Source organism: Pseudopipra pipra, chromosome 1 (assembly GCF_036250125.1).
Source record: "Pseudopipra pipra isolate bDixPip1 chromosome 1, bDixPip1.hap1, whole genome shotgun sequence".
Classification (NCBI taxonomy): domain Eukaryota; kingdom Metazoa; phylum Chordata; class Aves; order Passeriformes; family Pipridae; genus Pseudopipra; species Pseudopipra pipra.
The window spans coordinates 57,216,261-57,231,111 of NC_087549.1; the positions used below are offsets into that span (position 1 = coordinate 57,216,261).

Genomic DNA, 14,851 nt, shown 5'->3' on the forward strand with positions numbered 1-14,851 from the left:
AATGGTATTTGATTCATATTTCAAGACTAAAACTCTCATTAGTCTTCTGTGACCTAATTCGCTTGCTATTTGTTTAAAGACATTAATGAGAATGTGAAATGAGGCAGGGTTTTTTATCCGTAATAAACTAACCTATTTTCAGAACATATCTGTGAAAAGCAAACTGTCTTTATTGTAGGCTAACAAAAATGGACAGAACTGTATATTTCTCAGCTGGTCTCCCTGAGCCAAATATGTTTTCTGTTACCTTTAGTGTTTTTAATGGAAAAAAAAATTAAAAAAGAAAAAAGAGAGAGAATAATATGCTAAAAAGATCAAAGCCCAGAACCCTAATACAGTTAACAGCCTCCATTCTTGGAATTGTATTCATTATTGATATCTGAGTAAAAAATCTATTTAAGTCAATGGAGATGGCCTGTGGTAATTAAAAGAAAATTTGGTCCTTAAGCCTTGTCTCATGAAAGAACAATAATGAAAACTATGGGGAACTACTTACAGTGACACATTAATAGACTTACTATTTTTTTGGTTCTGTTTTAATCAAATAGACCTTTAAGAATTATCAAGTTGTCACTGGCAAAGCAAAGGCTTCATATGACTTAATATTTAGATATTTTGGGTTTGGATATTGCACTGGGGTATGAGAAAGAAATGTAATGTTCACTATGTGAAAGGTATTTTATCAAAGACAGATTCAGAAGGAAATAAAGGAAAGCTAACTACTATTATTTTATGCTAGATAAAAATTCCTCAGTAATGGATTTTTCTTATATTCCCACTAAAAAAAATCCCTGAGTTGATGTGGTTTTGATGTATGCATTTCTACTTTTCTTTTAACCTAAGTTCTAATTCCATCACCGCTTTCTCCCTCATAAGTTCTGGATGCACCTTCTTCATTCTAGATGCATGTTTTATTTAATGCTATGTTACTATATTACATATGTTTAATTTGGTACACTGCTTTTACTTTCCTCCATATTTCTATATCTAGATACCAAAGATTGAGGTGAGTACATAGATGAAACACAGCAAAACAACCCTCAGTGAAATCATAGAATGCTTTGGGTTGGAAGGGAGCTTTAAAGGTCATCTAGTCCAACACCCCTGCAATAAGCAGGGACATCTTCAACTAGACCAGGTTGCTCAAAGCCCTGTCCAACTTGACCTTGAATGTGACCAGGCATGGGGCATCCACCACCTCTCTGGGCAACCTTACCACCCCCATCATAAAAAATCTCTTCCTCATGTCCAATTTAAGTTTACTCTCTTTTTACCCCTTGTCCTATTACAGCAGGCTAAATGTATGCTAAAAAGTCTGCCCCATCTTTCTTATAAGACCACTTAAATTACTGAAAGGCCACAATAAGATCTCCCTGAAACTTTCTTTTCTCCAGGCTGAACAACTCCAATTGTCTCAGTCTGTCTTCATAGGAGAGATATTTCAGCCCTCTGATCATTTTTGTGTCCCACCTCTGGATGTGCTCCAGCAAATCCCTGTCCTTCTTATACTGAGGACTCGAGACCTGGGCTCAGTACTACAGGTGGGGTCTCAGCAGAGCAGAGTAGAGGTGCAGAATAGTTTCAAATTCATTCCCAGATCAAAACATTTACCTCTTCTGTGTGTCTGTGCTACCTCTGCCATTATGGGCCCTTTCTGTACAGTTGATGCTAATGCACCTAAGCTTGTTTTGTCAGTTCCTGAGGAAAATGTGTCAGTGTTGGAAGAAACAGCTGAACATTGGCCTGTTATGTAAGAAGAGATCCATACTCAGAGATGTTGATTTTCTACATGGTAAATAGGCTTTATGAAATAGGTGAAATTTTTTAAAATATATTTTTAGCTGTTATATTTGTGTTAAATTAAGAACAGAAAGAAATATGTGCAGGAAACTGATGCTTTACATGATTTGAGAAAAGAAGAAAATTTAAAGGTTATTTACTTGATATTATGTAGTGCAAAGTTCTCTTTTTGAGTTAGCTGGGTCAAAAATGTTTAAAGGAGAAGCTAATTGTTTTATTCTGAGGTACAGTAAAAAAATAAAAAGGATCTAGGACGAAGTCTCTGAACTTATGAGCGTGATGTCTTTCACTGGTCTGAAACACCAGAGGTCTTGAACCTGAGCACCTAATTTTTTAAGAATTAAACAGTTCTGTAAATCTTTCCTGATTTACAAGTTGTTGGTTTGGTTTGGTTTTCTATTTTAGCATCTTTAACTACTAGAATTTCCTTTGGGGAAAAGGGATTTTGAAACGGTAGATCTCTGTACATTACATTCTAGTTTAAGCTATAATTATTTATATAGTAAAGTGCTATTCAATAGTATATGAACAACTGATAATATGGACGTTTATATGTCTGTTTTCTTTGCCTTGGTTTCAAGTTTTTTACCTGAAACACACATAGCCTAATGTATATGATGTTCTCTAGAGAAAATAGATTTTTGTGAGTAGATTATCCAATTTCCTTTGAACACAGGAATATTTTTACAAACAGTAGTTTGTAGAAGTAAGCATTCTGTCATTGTCAATTATATTTGATAAATAATGTGATTTTTATATGGATAAAACAGAGTAAAAAAAAATTACAGCTAGTAGTCTACCATTCATTAAGAATAACTTCAAGGACAACTTAAGGTGCTACTATATTATCATCCTTTATATGATATACAAGGTGATAAGGTCTTCAAATCCATACATTTACTTTTGCATTTTAAAGTCTCAAATTAAAAACAAAATTGGCATTGTATTTTAAAATATTTTTTTTCTGAAGATGATGTTGTAATAAACCAGAAATTACATTTTTTCTCTATGGAGCCACCAAAGAAATATGATTCATCTGGTCCTACTGCAGTTAACATATGGTGATACTTCTTATCCAAAAGATGGTATCAGAAGTTGTTCTTTAATTAGAGAATCTGAGGAAACAAAGTACTGCGAATGCTTGCAGTGCAATCTTCTGCACTAGAGCAGTTCTTACCTTATTTTATAATGAGAACAGATTTTTTTTTTTTTATTCTTCCAAAGCTTTAATGTTTACAAATAAAGTTCTTCTGCATCAGTATTGGTCAGATCAGGCAGGAACTAATTACCCCAGATCAGGAATAATGATATAAGTTAAATCACTTCCTTTCAGTCCATGGATTTAGCTTTAAGATGATAAACTCTAGTCAACATGGTTCTCTTTACTGGAATTGTTTTTTTCAGACTGCATGCAAGGAAAAAGTTTTGCTCATTGTGTCAAGACTTTAATTTACCTTTTGGGTGAATAAATTATGAATAAATCACCTGTAAACTGAAGTTAGATGATTTATGTAATTTTCTTACTCAACAAAATTATCGTTGTTACCCTTGCTATACTAATACGGTAAAATAATTTAGAAGGTTTGTTATTGTTCTGATCTCTACAATAAAGGAAATTCTGTGCATCAGTAAACTTTAAATCCTCAACTCTCCCTAAAAATAGAATTCTTGTGATAAGGATTTTAAACTTCTTTTTTAATGGAGGAAATGTTTTTGCAAGCTCTTTACTTGATATCAAATATCTTCCAGTGATGATATGCACTACCAACAGCTGAAATGTAATACTTGGCTATAAATGAGCAGAAAAGACTTTAGCTATAGACAGGGAGTAATTTTGATGACAGTTCTCAAGAAAACAACAACAGAAGTAATTACAGCAGATTGATCTGAAACAAAATATATGCCACACGTCAGTGTGTGTTAATACTCAAAATTTAAATAATTTTAGATCTTTGTGTGGATACTGTCTCTAAAAGTTTTTGGGGTTTTTTGTGTTTTGTTTGTTTGGGTTTTTTAAAAAAATTACAAAATAACATGAGTTTCTACAGATAAAAAGAGCTTTTTTAATTTGGTATTATGATTCTGAATGAGGAACCCCTAGGAGTTAATCACTAGGCTGCAGTAAATGGTCTAGACCTAAATACCTTCTGCTCTGTAGCTGAACTCTCTGAAAATGTTTCTGGGCACACCCTTTCAGAGTGCCACTCTCATCATCCTGGTGCCACTCCTGAAACTTAGGTTTTTCATTCTAAATCTTCAAACATAATTGGTCCTTCAGTGTTGATCCTTGCAGATATCCTCTGAAAAAAATGATTCCCACAATGTTATAATGATTTGTTAGATCCCAAAAATTACTGATCACATTTTATATTCTGTAAAGCCAAAGATATAAAAAATTTGCCGATGCATTCTAATTTCTTCTAGACACAGAAAGCATAACTTATACAGTAATATCCAGAGAGGAATATCCAGAATGCTTTAATCCTTCCTGTATCTTTTTTGTCTATAGCTTAGTCTTATCTTTCACTCACATCAATAGTTTGTTGGAGACAGAGATCTTTAATAAGGCTTACATTCCTCCTATCAGGTTTCTGTGCTGTAGCTCATGTACACTTACCATGCAATTCACTATTTCAGTTACATGAAGTCCCCCTGACTAGGAAAAGTTGCTCTTGAGGCTGGAGGCTGCTACTGGTGATGAGATGCCTCCCCTTCAAAGGAGGATTAGGAGATTAATGACTCTTCATTGCTAATTCTCTGCTGGTTGTCTCAGATTCTCTCTTAGCATCTTTCTGGTTATTCAATCCAATATGCAGGCTAAATGACCAAAAAGAAACGTGATTGTAGAGGGGCTTAAGATTTCAGGCATATGCTAATCCATCATTATCATAAAGTTAAAGAAAAAAATAAAAAAACTTCTGGCAGCAATAAGAATAGTTGTAGATAAATAGGAATGCATTCTGATGTCCTACTATTAACCTGTGTTAATGAACCTATATATTTAGACACACTTTTGCAGCTTTTTCCTGAGCATTCACGATGCTGATGCTTATAACACAGTTCAAATGATTGTATAAAACCCATGGTAACTCAGGAAATAGTATCTTCATGACAACATAGGTTCAATTTACAGTTTTGAGATTATCTATCAATTACGCTTATGTATGATCTTCCATTTATGTTTGCTTTGGCTTTTAGCTCCAGACCAGTCTGTCTGAACCAATGACTTTATCCAAGTCGATCTCACTTCCTCGTAGTGCGTATTGGCACCACATCACCCGGCAGAACAGCGTTGGAGAAATCTACAGTTTACAAGGCAAGTTGCTTCTAATGCCATGTCCATTAGCTTCTTTCCATTTGACCAGAATTCATGAAAATTGCTTTTTATTTGCACTGGTTATTTTCTCTCCATTTCACTTTATCAGTTGTCGGGAACCTCAGCAGGATTCCCAAATTTACATAAAACAAGTTTCTTTTAGTCATTTTGTAAACTAATGGTGAAAATTATTCCCGGAATCACCACATAAAGCTGGATAGACAATTTGGCTCAGTGTAGCTTCTCAGTAGCTAATGAATGTCAGGTTGTTTTAGTATTTTCTTCCAATAAGATGGGGCAAGTATTTGGGCAACCTCAGGGTGCCTAATTAAATCTACATAAAGTGGCTATATGAGTTGTAAGATTAAAACAAAGTAATTCTAGGAATAAGAGCTATTCTTGGTTATAGGCCTTCTGTATAGACATCATCTTTTTCTGTCTCCAGTTTTCTATCACATGTTTAGATTTGCTTAAGCCTTTAAATGCTATAATTAACAAAACTTGATGATGATAATTCACTGCTCTTAAGCTGAAATTGATTTGTATCTTTTAGGAAACTGACATTATTGTTACATTTTAAATGTAGACCTTTTAAAAATAGCCTTTCATAAACATATTCCTTTGTAAACTTCTAAAGGCGTTAAGGATTTTGTTTCATTTCTTTCTTAATAATGTATTTGCATAAGCATTTTACATTTTGATAGGAGGTTAGCAACTGCTCACAAACAAGAGTATCCTGTGCAAAAAAGGGTACATATTTTCATGAAAATAAGTGAAATGCAGTATATAGATGAAAGACATGAAATGTTTTGTTTTGTAAATTATCACATAAATTAAAACCAGCAGGTGAGCTGTGAATTCAGTGGGTGACTCATTAAAGGGTAAAGCATTTGTTTCCCATCATCCCCCATAGAGCAAAGACAAAGTTAATTTCTAATCACGGTCATAGTCTTACGTTTAAATACCAGTAATGGAAAAAAAAAAAAAAAATTTCTAGAAGTTGTTTGGGCAAAAAAAATTTACTTGTACATCACCTTAAAAGTATTCATCATATCAGTGGTATTTTTTCATGGACTCAATTAGAATGCAAAAGGAAGTTTATTTGTAGAGATGTTAGAGTTCCCCTTGTGTTCTTGATGTGTCTTTTCTTCATCAACAAGACAGTAAATGTGTTATGTTCATTCTCTACAGTCATTTCTTATAAATGGCCTTCAAAATGAGGGAAAGCAAAACTTTTTATATGAAGTAATAGTTCAATATCTATACCAAGTAGCTGTGCGGGATTCAGCATATTGGAAGTGTGATAATAAAAATGTGAGAATTTTACTTTCTGGAAGTATGCAGATTTTATTAACACTTCCACTGAAACATGGGAGTAATAAATATTTCAGAACTTAAGATTTTTATTTACATATGATTTTCATCATATGTACTATGATGACTTAAACTTGAGAAAGTGTAGTTGATTTCAGAAGAGATTAATTCAGTCTTACCAGTGGGCTAGGAAATGCATTCACAGGACAACTTTGTCTCCCTCTGGTTGCAAAACTTTTCCATGCCAGAACATTATTCATTATCTGTTATGAAGATCTCCTTTAACCTTCCTTCTGCTGCAATGACTAATTAAATGCAATGTATTAGTACAGAAACTGAAGAGAGCTCAAAGTACACCTTTTCCTCCTAATACCTTGTCATACTGGTAGTCTTTGCACTGCAGGGTTGTCAAAGCATCAGCCCACAGAGGCTTCATAGATGTGGATGTAAGGTGGGTAGCAAGGAAGCAGATTGTGAGCATCACTTCAACCCTCACCTTATTACAGCAGCCAGCTGAGAGGGGCTGTGGCAGAGGGAAAAACTCACTTTCTGCTGCTGTGGTCTCCTCTGAGCTTCAAAGGGTATATGTCCTCTCAGAGAGGAGATGTTTTCTTTAGAGAATAATCTGTCAAACGTAGTTCTGCACTGCATAGGCATTTATGACAAAGCTTTGTACATTCAAGAAACAAATTTGGAATTTCCCCACATACCTCTAAATATCTCACAAACTCTGAAATGAAATAACTGGAGTGGTGTCTACCTGTATTCAGACAACTATCAATATCAGTAAAGTAATAGCCGAGCTCACTGTTAAGTGCAAGTGTTTCTATAGTGGCAATTATTTCAAACTTGCAGTCTGAAGTCACCAGAATTTAATTAATAACAGCTGGTGATGTACAAGAAGCAATGAATATGTGCTCATACTACCTGAGATAAATTGGCTCTTTGGGAGTTATTTAGCAGTCAGATTTAACTTAATTAGTAGTGTGAGTTGGTCTAATAATGAATATGCTGTGGAGTAAGAAGGTAGGGGGTTTTATGGTTTTTGGTTTTTTAAAGACTACATTTCAGATGAGAAAAGGCAATTCAATAAATGGGTTTGGGTCTATCACCCTCCATTAGCCCATGAAAATGCGTGTAAAAACCTGTAGAGACTAACACACAGAATAATAGTACTAAATGAACACAGGTTGTGCAAAATATCTTAAAATGAGATGGGCTGGTTTCTATCTTTATACAGCTTTTCTTCATTTGCACCTTCCTTGCACTCTTTCAGTTCTTGATTGCACTACTGAGATAAAAGTAATTTAGTTGTCTAATCTTGTCAATTGGAACAACTTGGTGGTTGTTTCTTACCAGTGTCAGCACATCACTACCAGCATTCTCTTCAAATTTCACAGTGCAGTGCTGCAGGTTGAACAGTTTCCATCTGTGATCTGCAGCCGCTGTGGAGGTTGTGACGTGGGGCCTCATTAGCTGACACAGTGCTGCCCTTTCAGTACTGCCTGTCGCCTTTCCTCACTGTCTGATGTGATATTGGGCATGGGACAAGCCTCAGCACTGCACAATAAAAAGGGGAATTGCTGCCATGCCAAAAAATAGTGCAGTTATCAGGTGAAATTCTGATCTAAACTTCTGTGTTGGAGTGATTTCACTTAAAATCCCAATTGATAGCCATGGCTTTACAAATCACAATGCCTCTTTCTAAAGTGTATATATTTCCTTTAATTACAGTTCAGAAATTAAATAGTGTCCTTACATATTTTTAATCAAAAAATAGCTTAACTAAGAGAGAAAAAAAAGAAAAAGATCTCTACACCATTTTTATGCATACATGAGTATGACACAAATGAATTGCACATTTTCATAAATATAATAAAGAATAAAGAATTTGAGCCCAACAGAAGATAAGCGTTCATTGCTATGTTATGCACCCTATACATCAAGATCTACAAAAGCATGAAAATTAGAAGCCACGATTAACCTTGTTAACTGAAATCATGCTTGAGAAGAAAAAAATACAAGAGCCATATAAACATGGGAAAAAAATACCCTACGTGTTTCCTTATAACTCGTTTGTTGCTAATACCTGGCATAAAATTTAGCACTGCTACACAAGATATTTAAAATTGACAAACAAAGCACATGTGTTTTTATACAATAAAAGATATTAAAGAGAATAAATTCCTTTTTTTTAGGGCTTTAAATTCGCTTAGGATGAAAAAGGGAGAATTCAGCAGACTGAATTTTCAGCTATCTGAAGAACTCTAGTTCTTGCCCTATAGAGTTTGGATGATACAAATGTTAAACAGAGTCAGTTTGTATATTATTATAAAATTAAGGCCAAATAAATTTTTGGTATTGAAATGCTCATTAGCTTTTTGTATTGCAGTTATTGAAATCCCTGAGGAAATTATGTTCAGAAAATCTAATTACAGCCTGGTCTTTTTCCAAGAAATTCAAAATTAAGAAATGCTTTCAGTCACTCCTGTTGTGTTTGATCTGGCTTGTGCTCATTTTTTGAACTTTGGTTTTGCTATTCATGCTCAAAGTGATGAACACCTACTCACATAAGCAATCCTATTCATTTCTATAAGAGTACTCATGTGAAGGAGCATATATTTATGTAAGAATTACACCTGTAACATCTTACAGTTTTCCTCTAAAAAAAGAACACTAATGCTTTTTTCTGCAGTAAATTGCTTATCACTGTTTGTTTATAACAAATGCTTATTTGTTCTATCACAAATGATTACCACATTTTGTTGGAAACTCTTATCAAAGTAAATAAATTACAAAGAAAAATACTAAGATGCCTGCTAAGCACTAGAGTTGTATTTTTAAATTTAGTGAGGAATTCTGAGAAATAAAATTATGGTCTTCAATGAGATAAGACTTAAGCAAGAAACATCACTTAAGATTCTAAGTACATGTCAAAACCAAAACCAGACAGAAATAAAAAATGTCCTCTATGAAGTCTGTAGGAATTTTGCTGTTGATATACAATTAGCTATTGTATTTCACACTAAAGGTGCAAGAAACCTGGTTTTGCAAATCAAAACAGAGGGAAGCTCTGGCTCCTCTTCAGCCTTGGTAAGCAAGCCTGCATTGCCCCTTGTCTTTTGGCCTTGTTAGGTGAGAACTCACCCTTCTCTCTCTTTTTTTTTTTTCCCCACTATATTTTAAGCAAGATAACATGTAGTGTTAACTCATTCAGCTAAAAGGTGTTGTATGTAAAAGGGAGACAAAGTCATACACAAATAATTTTTCCCACCTGCATAGGTTTCCAGCCTTTTCAAAGTAGAAACTCTGATATGTCACTAAAAATAATCAGAGAATATTCGAGTTGCTAAATATTTAGCGGGGTTTGAATCATCCTGTTCAACCCTCTTTAAGCTAATCCTGCAGAAAATTCTCATATAGGCTTCTGCAGTTTTCTGCAAATTAAACTATGTAAAATGAATGGGAGAACATTCGTCATTTTGTCATTTCCATTGTTTGTTCATAAGCCCAGCAACAGGGTACAGAATCCATTTCCCCATCTAATCTTGGTGCCTGAATAATGTGAATAACATAAAATGTTAGAATATATCTGTTATATAAACCTGATCTCTTAGTAATGTTTCACTAAGTGTCTACCAACAGCTAAAGCTGAAATGCTTTATAGCCTGCCACATTCCCATTTCCTTTGCTGAATCTCATCAGGACTTTCACATTAGTAAATGAAGCCTATAAAATTTGAGATATGAGTAAAGGACACCTGAAACAAGATACTTACTGAGTATAAACTGCATAAGAGGTACATTATTTAGAATGACTGTATAATGTGCTTCTCGAGTCTTATGCAGTAGCTTTGAATTTCTGTGCAAAGTAGTGCATCACTAGACTGATTTTAATTCCCACATTGGAAGTGGGAAGTGTATTACTCAGAAACTAGTAAAAAAGAATTTCATTTTGTTCTACAGTGACTGCTGTAGCTAATTAAGAGCACTACTGACAAATTCTAAAGAGTATCTTGACATGTTCCTGTTCATTCAGATAAATTGTTGCTGAGTTAAGAGATTGTTGCAGTTATGAGCTGTGAAAAACAGGGTGGCAGGAGAAGCCAAAAAATATTCATAAAGTATATTTCATTGTCAAATACAGAAGTTCTGATTTCATTTAAGCCCTATATTTTGATGCCCTTTTTCTCATCACTTGTCAATGGCTTTATTCTGTGCTAGACAGAAAGCATAGAAGTCACTGTAGTCTCAACTTACAACTGAAAGCGCAAACAGTGTAAGAAGAGCAGTTAAATATTGGCTGATTGTCTCCTCTCCCCTCCAAAAACCAACAAATGTACAAACTTCAGTGCAAACTACACAGATTCTTAGCTATAAGTCTCCTTTTATGTCTTAGATTAATGACTTCATAATAGCTTCTCACTCACTGTTAGAGTGAGCTCTAGCTCAACTTAAGTGAAACCAGGAATCTTTACCCTGAGTTTGCTTAAGACTCACTACAGTTGTGCTACATTCATTTGATCTCTGTTGTATCATAAAATTCAAGGACCTCCAGTGTATCGTGAGAGCTGTAGCTCAATAAAAGAATATGAGTAATGGGACAATAAGCATAACCATCTCCATGGGTGCTGCCAGCTAGTGATGGGTTGTCTGAAGAAGAAAGGTTTGCAATGTTATATCAAAGAGAAAATTGAAATACTTTTTGAAAGATCAATTTTGTGAGAATTGCTTTTTTCTATCAAATCGTTTCACCAATAAATCTGGACTGCTCTAGCTATGACTGTCTGATTTTGTGTTAAATATGTTATCACACTTAGAATCAAAAGAATTGTCATTTCATTTTTGTAATTTCAAACAAATTGAAATATTTCTATCCTGACAAACCAGTCAAATGATTACCCAAAGTCATGAATGATTAAACCCTCTTTAAGACAATTTGGGGTGAGGGGAAGCCTGAATATTTGTGAAAAAAATACCTGGGCAAAAAGATGTGTTTTCTTTAGTATTTCTTTGCAGTACCTGGTTATACTTCTTTTTCTTTCATTAATTATTACATAAAGCAAAAAAAAAAAATACTGAAATTGACACTTCAGTAGAATGTGTTCATAAAAATGTTTTATAAACTAGAAAAAATGTAAGTTTGAAAATAAGCTGTGTAACAGGAAGAGTGGGAGAATATTAATAATACCAGCTGTGCCAGCAGCAACAGGGAAAGAAGCCAAGCTGAAGGATGTCAAGTGCACTTGATTGTGTTCTACTTTAAGTGGAAAAAAGATCCACCTCCCTCTTTCATGTTCTAATCTTTATAACATAAAGTAGGATCATATAAATGTATGTTTAACAGCTTGTGTGGAGTGGCATGACATTGATTCTTATTTGATTATTTGGAAGTTTAAAACGTATCTTTTTTATAGAAGGAGCATCATATGATCTCAAAACCTTCAGTTTCTGTAAGATTTTCTTTTACATGTATCTCACTTTACTAATATACAACAAAATTTTGGTGACAATATTTGTGGCACATGACATATAGTCTGCTGCTAGTACAGACCTATTTATTTTCATGGTAAGGCCAATTTAAGCCCCATGGACACTCTACTCAGTATGTCCAGTTTAATCAAGCCATAAGAATATGATCTTTATATCTCCATAGTGAATTTCAGCTGTGCAGAACTGATTAAAAATCATAGTATTATTCAGTAGAGAGGAAAAAAATGTTCAAAAAAATCTTAGAATGTCTTTCATTCTCTATTTGTTCAAAAAAGCCTTTTCATCTTGGTGATTTTTTATATCCTGCCAACTTTTTATTTGATCAAAATGATACATTGTAAGAAACTAAGATAAATTTCACAGAAATAGGAACTATGAATAACAAAGGAAATGTCCTCCCAATGCAGAGTTAGCAAGATTTCACTAAAGTAGAAGTTTTTCATCTTTTCCAAAACTGAAGTCTGCCAACTCCTTGCTGTTCCGTGTTTGAATACTAGAAGCAAGTTTGCTGTTTAGCTGCTGGATGTTTGTTTATCCTTCAAAATTCTTTGAAGATGCTTTTTGGGAAAGGATTTTAATGAAAGGTTCATTGCCCTGAGTTTAAGAAAAAATTAAATATTCTGTTATAAAGCTATATGGAACAAAAGAAAATACAAGAGAGAGAAAGGATTTGGTAGGAACTGGAATTGGATGCTCTGGAATTTACATTATAAGTATCAAAGCAGAGTAGGGATAAAATCACAAGATTCTCTATTACTCTTTTTAATTACATAATTATTTATGTTATTGTCACTAGGCCAAGCTTACATGCAGAGGAACTGCACTAAGACTGTTTTCTCTGATCTGGTAGTGTGTGTGATGTAAACTGGCATGGGTGGCTGTGTTCCCAGCAGTGTCCTGTCTCCTCTGGTGAGCAGTAATGCCACTCCTAAGCCCAGCGAAAGAAAGTGATGGAAAACCACCAATGAGGCACAGCTCATTGCCCTGTGCCAGTGAGGCTGTTCTGCCCTAGCTGTGTTGACTAAGAAACTAAGGACACATCTTCTATCTGTCTCTTGTTCTCCTTGTACTTTCATTCCCATGCAGGATAGAAAGCAGGGTCTTGTCCAACCCATCTCTGTCCCTGTGGGTAGACGGTGCTTGGTGGGGAGTGCCACTGTCAGTAATGAGTTTCATTTTCTCTCTCCAAACTCTGTTGAGCCCAAACAGCCACTGCAGGATGTTCCAAAGCTGCTTTATATGAGCTAAATAGGTGCCACTTATTTATAGTCACTGTCATCAGTGTCTCCTTTATCACTTAAATACTTTAGTTGAGAATTGTGTAAAGGTGTGTTTTCAACATGAAGAAGACACATGGCTAGTTAGTTATGGCTATACCATATCTTTTGACTTTCCTGAATGAAATATAATTAAAATAGGATTTTTATCAGGTGTTTGTTTTCAACTTTGAAGAAAAATACTCTTCTCCTGGCTTACAACACTGCCTATTGTTTTTACATTTCACTAATTAAGCATTAAAATGCTATAGGTTTTATTCTTTTCTGTACTGAAATTCTCTAAAGTTGTCATTACTGGGTATGGTTCTTCTCCATGGAAGTTAGAGAAAATTGCATGAAGCAACTTTTTATTTTTACCCCATTTTGCCACTTTTCCACACATCTGTATAAATAGATAACAATAGCAAAATATTTTCTTCCTAAATACTTATTACGCACATGCCAGAGTAGCACCTGTGTCTCCATATGCTTACCTAACTTTTTGCTAAAATAGGAATGAGTTTTGCTTTTTCAGTAAGATTTCTGCATGATGACTAATGGGAAGTTGTCAGATTTCTAGTTTCTTGGTTATGGACTGATGGCATCAAACCAGGAATGCAGGTACCCAAAATATGCATTCTACCTCCTCGTTTCATATGTGGACATGCCAGGTTTTGGGAATATTCCCAGATAATGTTGTTGCTGAAAATATGATTCAGACTCAGTTTACATAAGTGTCGAATCTTTTAATTTGAAAAGTCCTATTCTCATTGTAACTGTTGTAAATGCAGCCTCAATTTAAATGATTGGTTGTTGACAGATTGTGGCCACTTGTTTTTGTCCATTATTGCTGTTATACTGTTCCAGGATGTCTCAACAGGTTTGCAGGGTTTCTGTTTGTGAGATGGCAGTCCTATCATCACCAAACATTTGATGTCACAGACATTTTATGATGGAAAGGATAATCAGGTTTGGGTTAGGATATGAAAATGTATTTCATTCAGTCTTGTCAACTGTCTCATTATTCCCTATTCATCAGAGCAGGTATTTAATTCTGAGACATAGCTCGGCAGTTTTTCATCCCTTTCATGCCTCTTATAAAAACACTTTCCTTTGATCAAACATGCATTTTGGTTTAAATGTCAATCTGTTTCTGAAGAGTCTTGTTTTTTTTCCTGTCACTATGTACTAACCAAGATAACCCATTATTAAAAAATAAATGGGGAGGAGGGGAGGCGAATTGGGTCAGGGACGACAAATGCTGGACATTACCTGTACCAGCGTGTGATTTTTCACTCCTAATATATATTGGTCTTCATGTACTAGTAATGCCTTTTGACTCCCTAGGATACTGATGAGAATGCTTGTGACTGCAAAGTTCTTGTAACTTCTAGGCCATAGATCTTTTCTTCTTCTTCTAGTGTAAGAATGAGGAAAAGGGATTTTTCTTGAGCTTCTTTATCATTTTTTTTCCTGATTTACTGGCTAACATTTCCAGATAGTTACAGAACTATTTCATGTTACGTTCATGGATTGGACCAGCACCAAGGTGTTTTAGGGCTGAAGAAATGTAAAGAACAGCTCAAGATGCTTCTTTACATACTCTTATTACCTTAGTTGTACTTCAAACCTTGTATTGAACTGTAGGAATATGCCATATATTTTCCAGGTGT

General features: G+C 34.6%; 1 protein-coding gene across 2 annotated transcripts in view; it reads left to right on the forward strand.

Annotated features, from left to right (window-relative positions):
- The window catches only part of DOK6 (docking protein 6), a 265,261-nt gene that overhangs the window by 206,986 nt on the left and 43,424 nt on the right, over positions 1 to 14,851 (forward strand). Inside the window, exon 7 of one of the 2 annotated variants that reach the window (XM_064657736.1) lies at positions 4,999 to 5,116. The exons of the other annotated variant lie outside the window; for it this stretch is intronic. Within the exon in view, the coding sequence (XP_064513806.1) occupies positions 4,999 to 5,116 (118 nt within the window). The remainder of the gene's footprint in view (positions 1 to 4,998; positions 5,117 to 14,851) is intronic. 2 annotated transcript variants of the gene reach the window in all.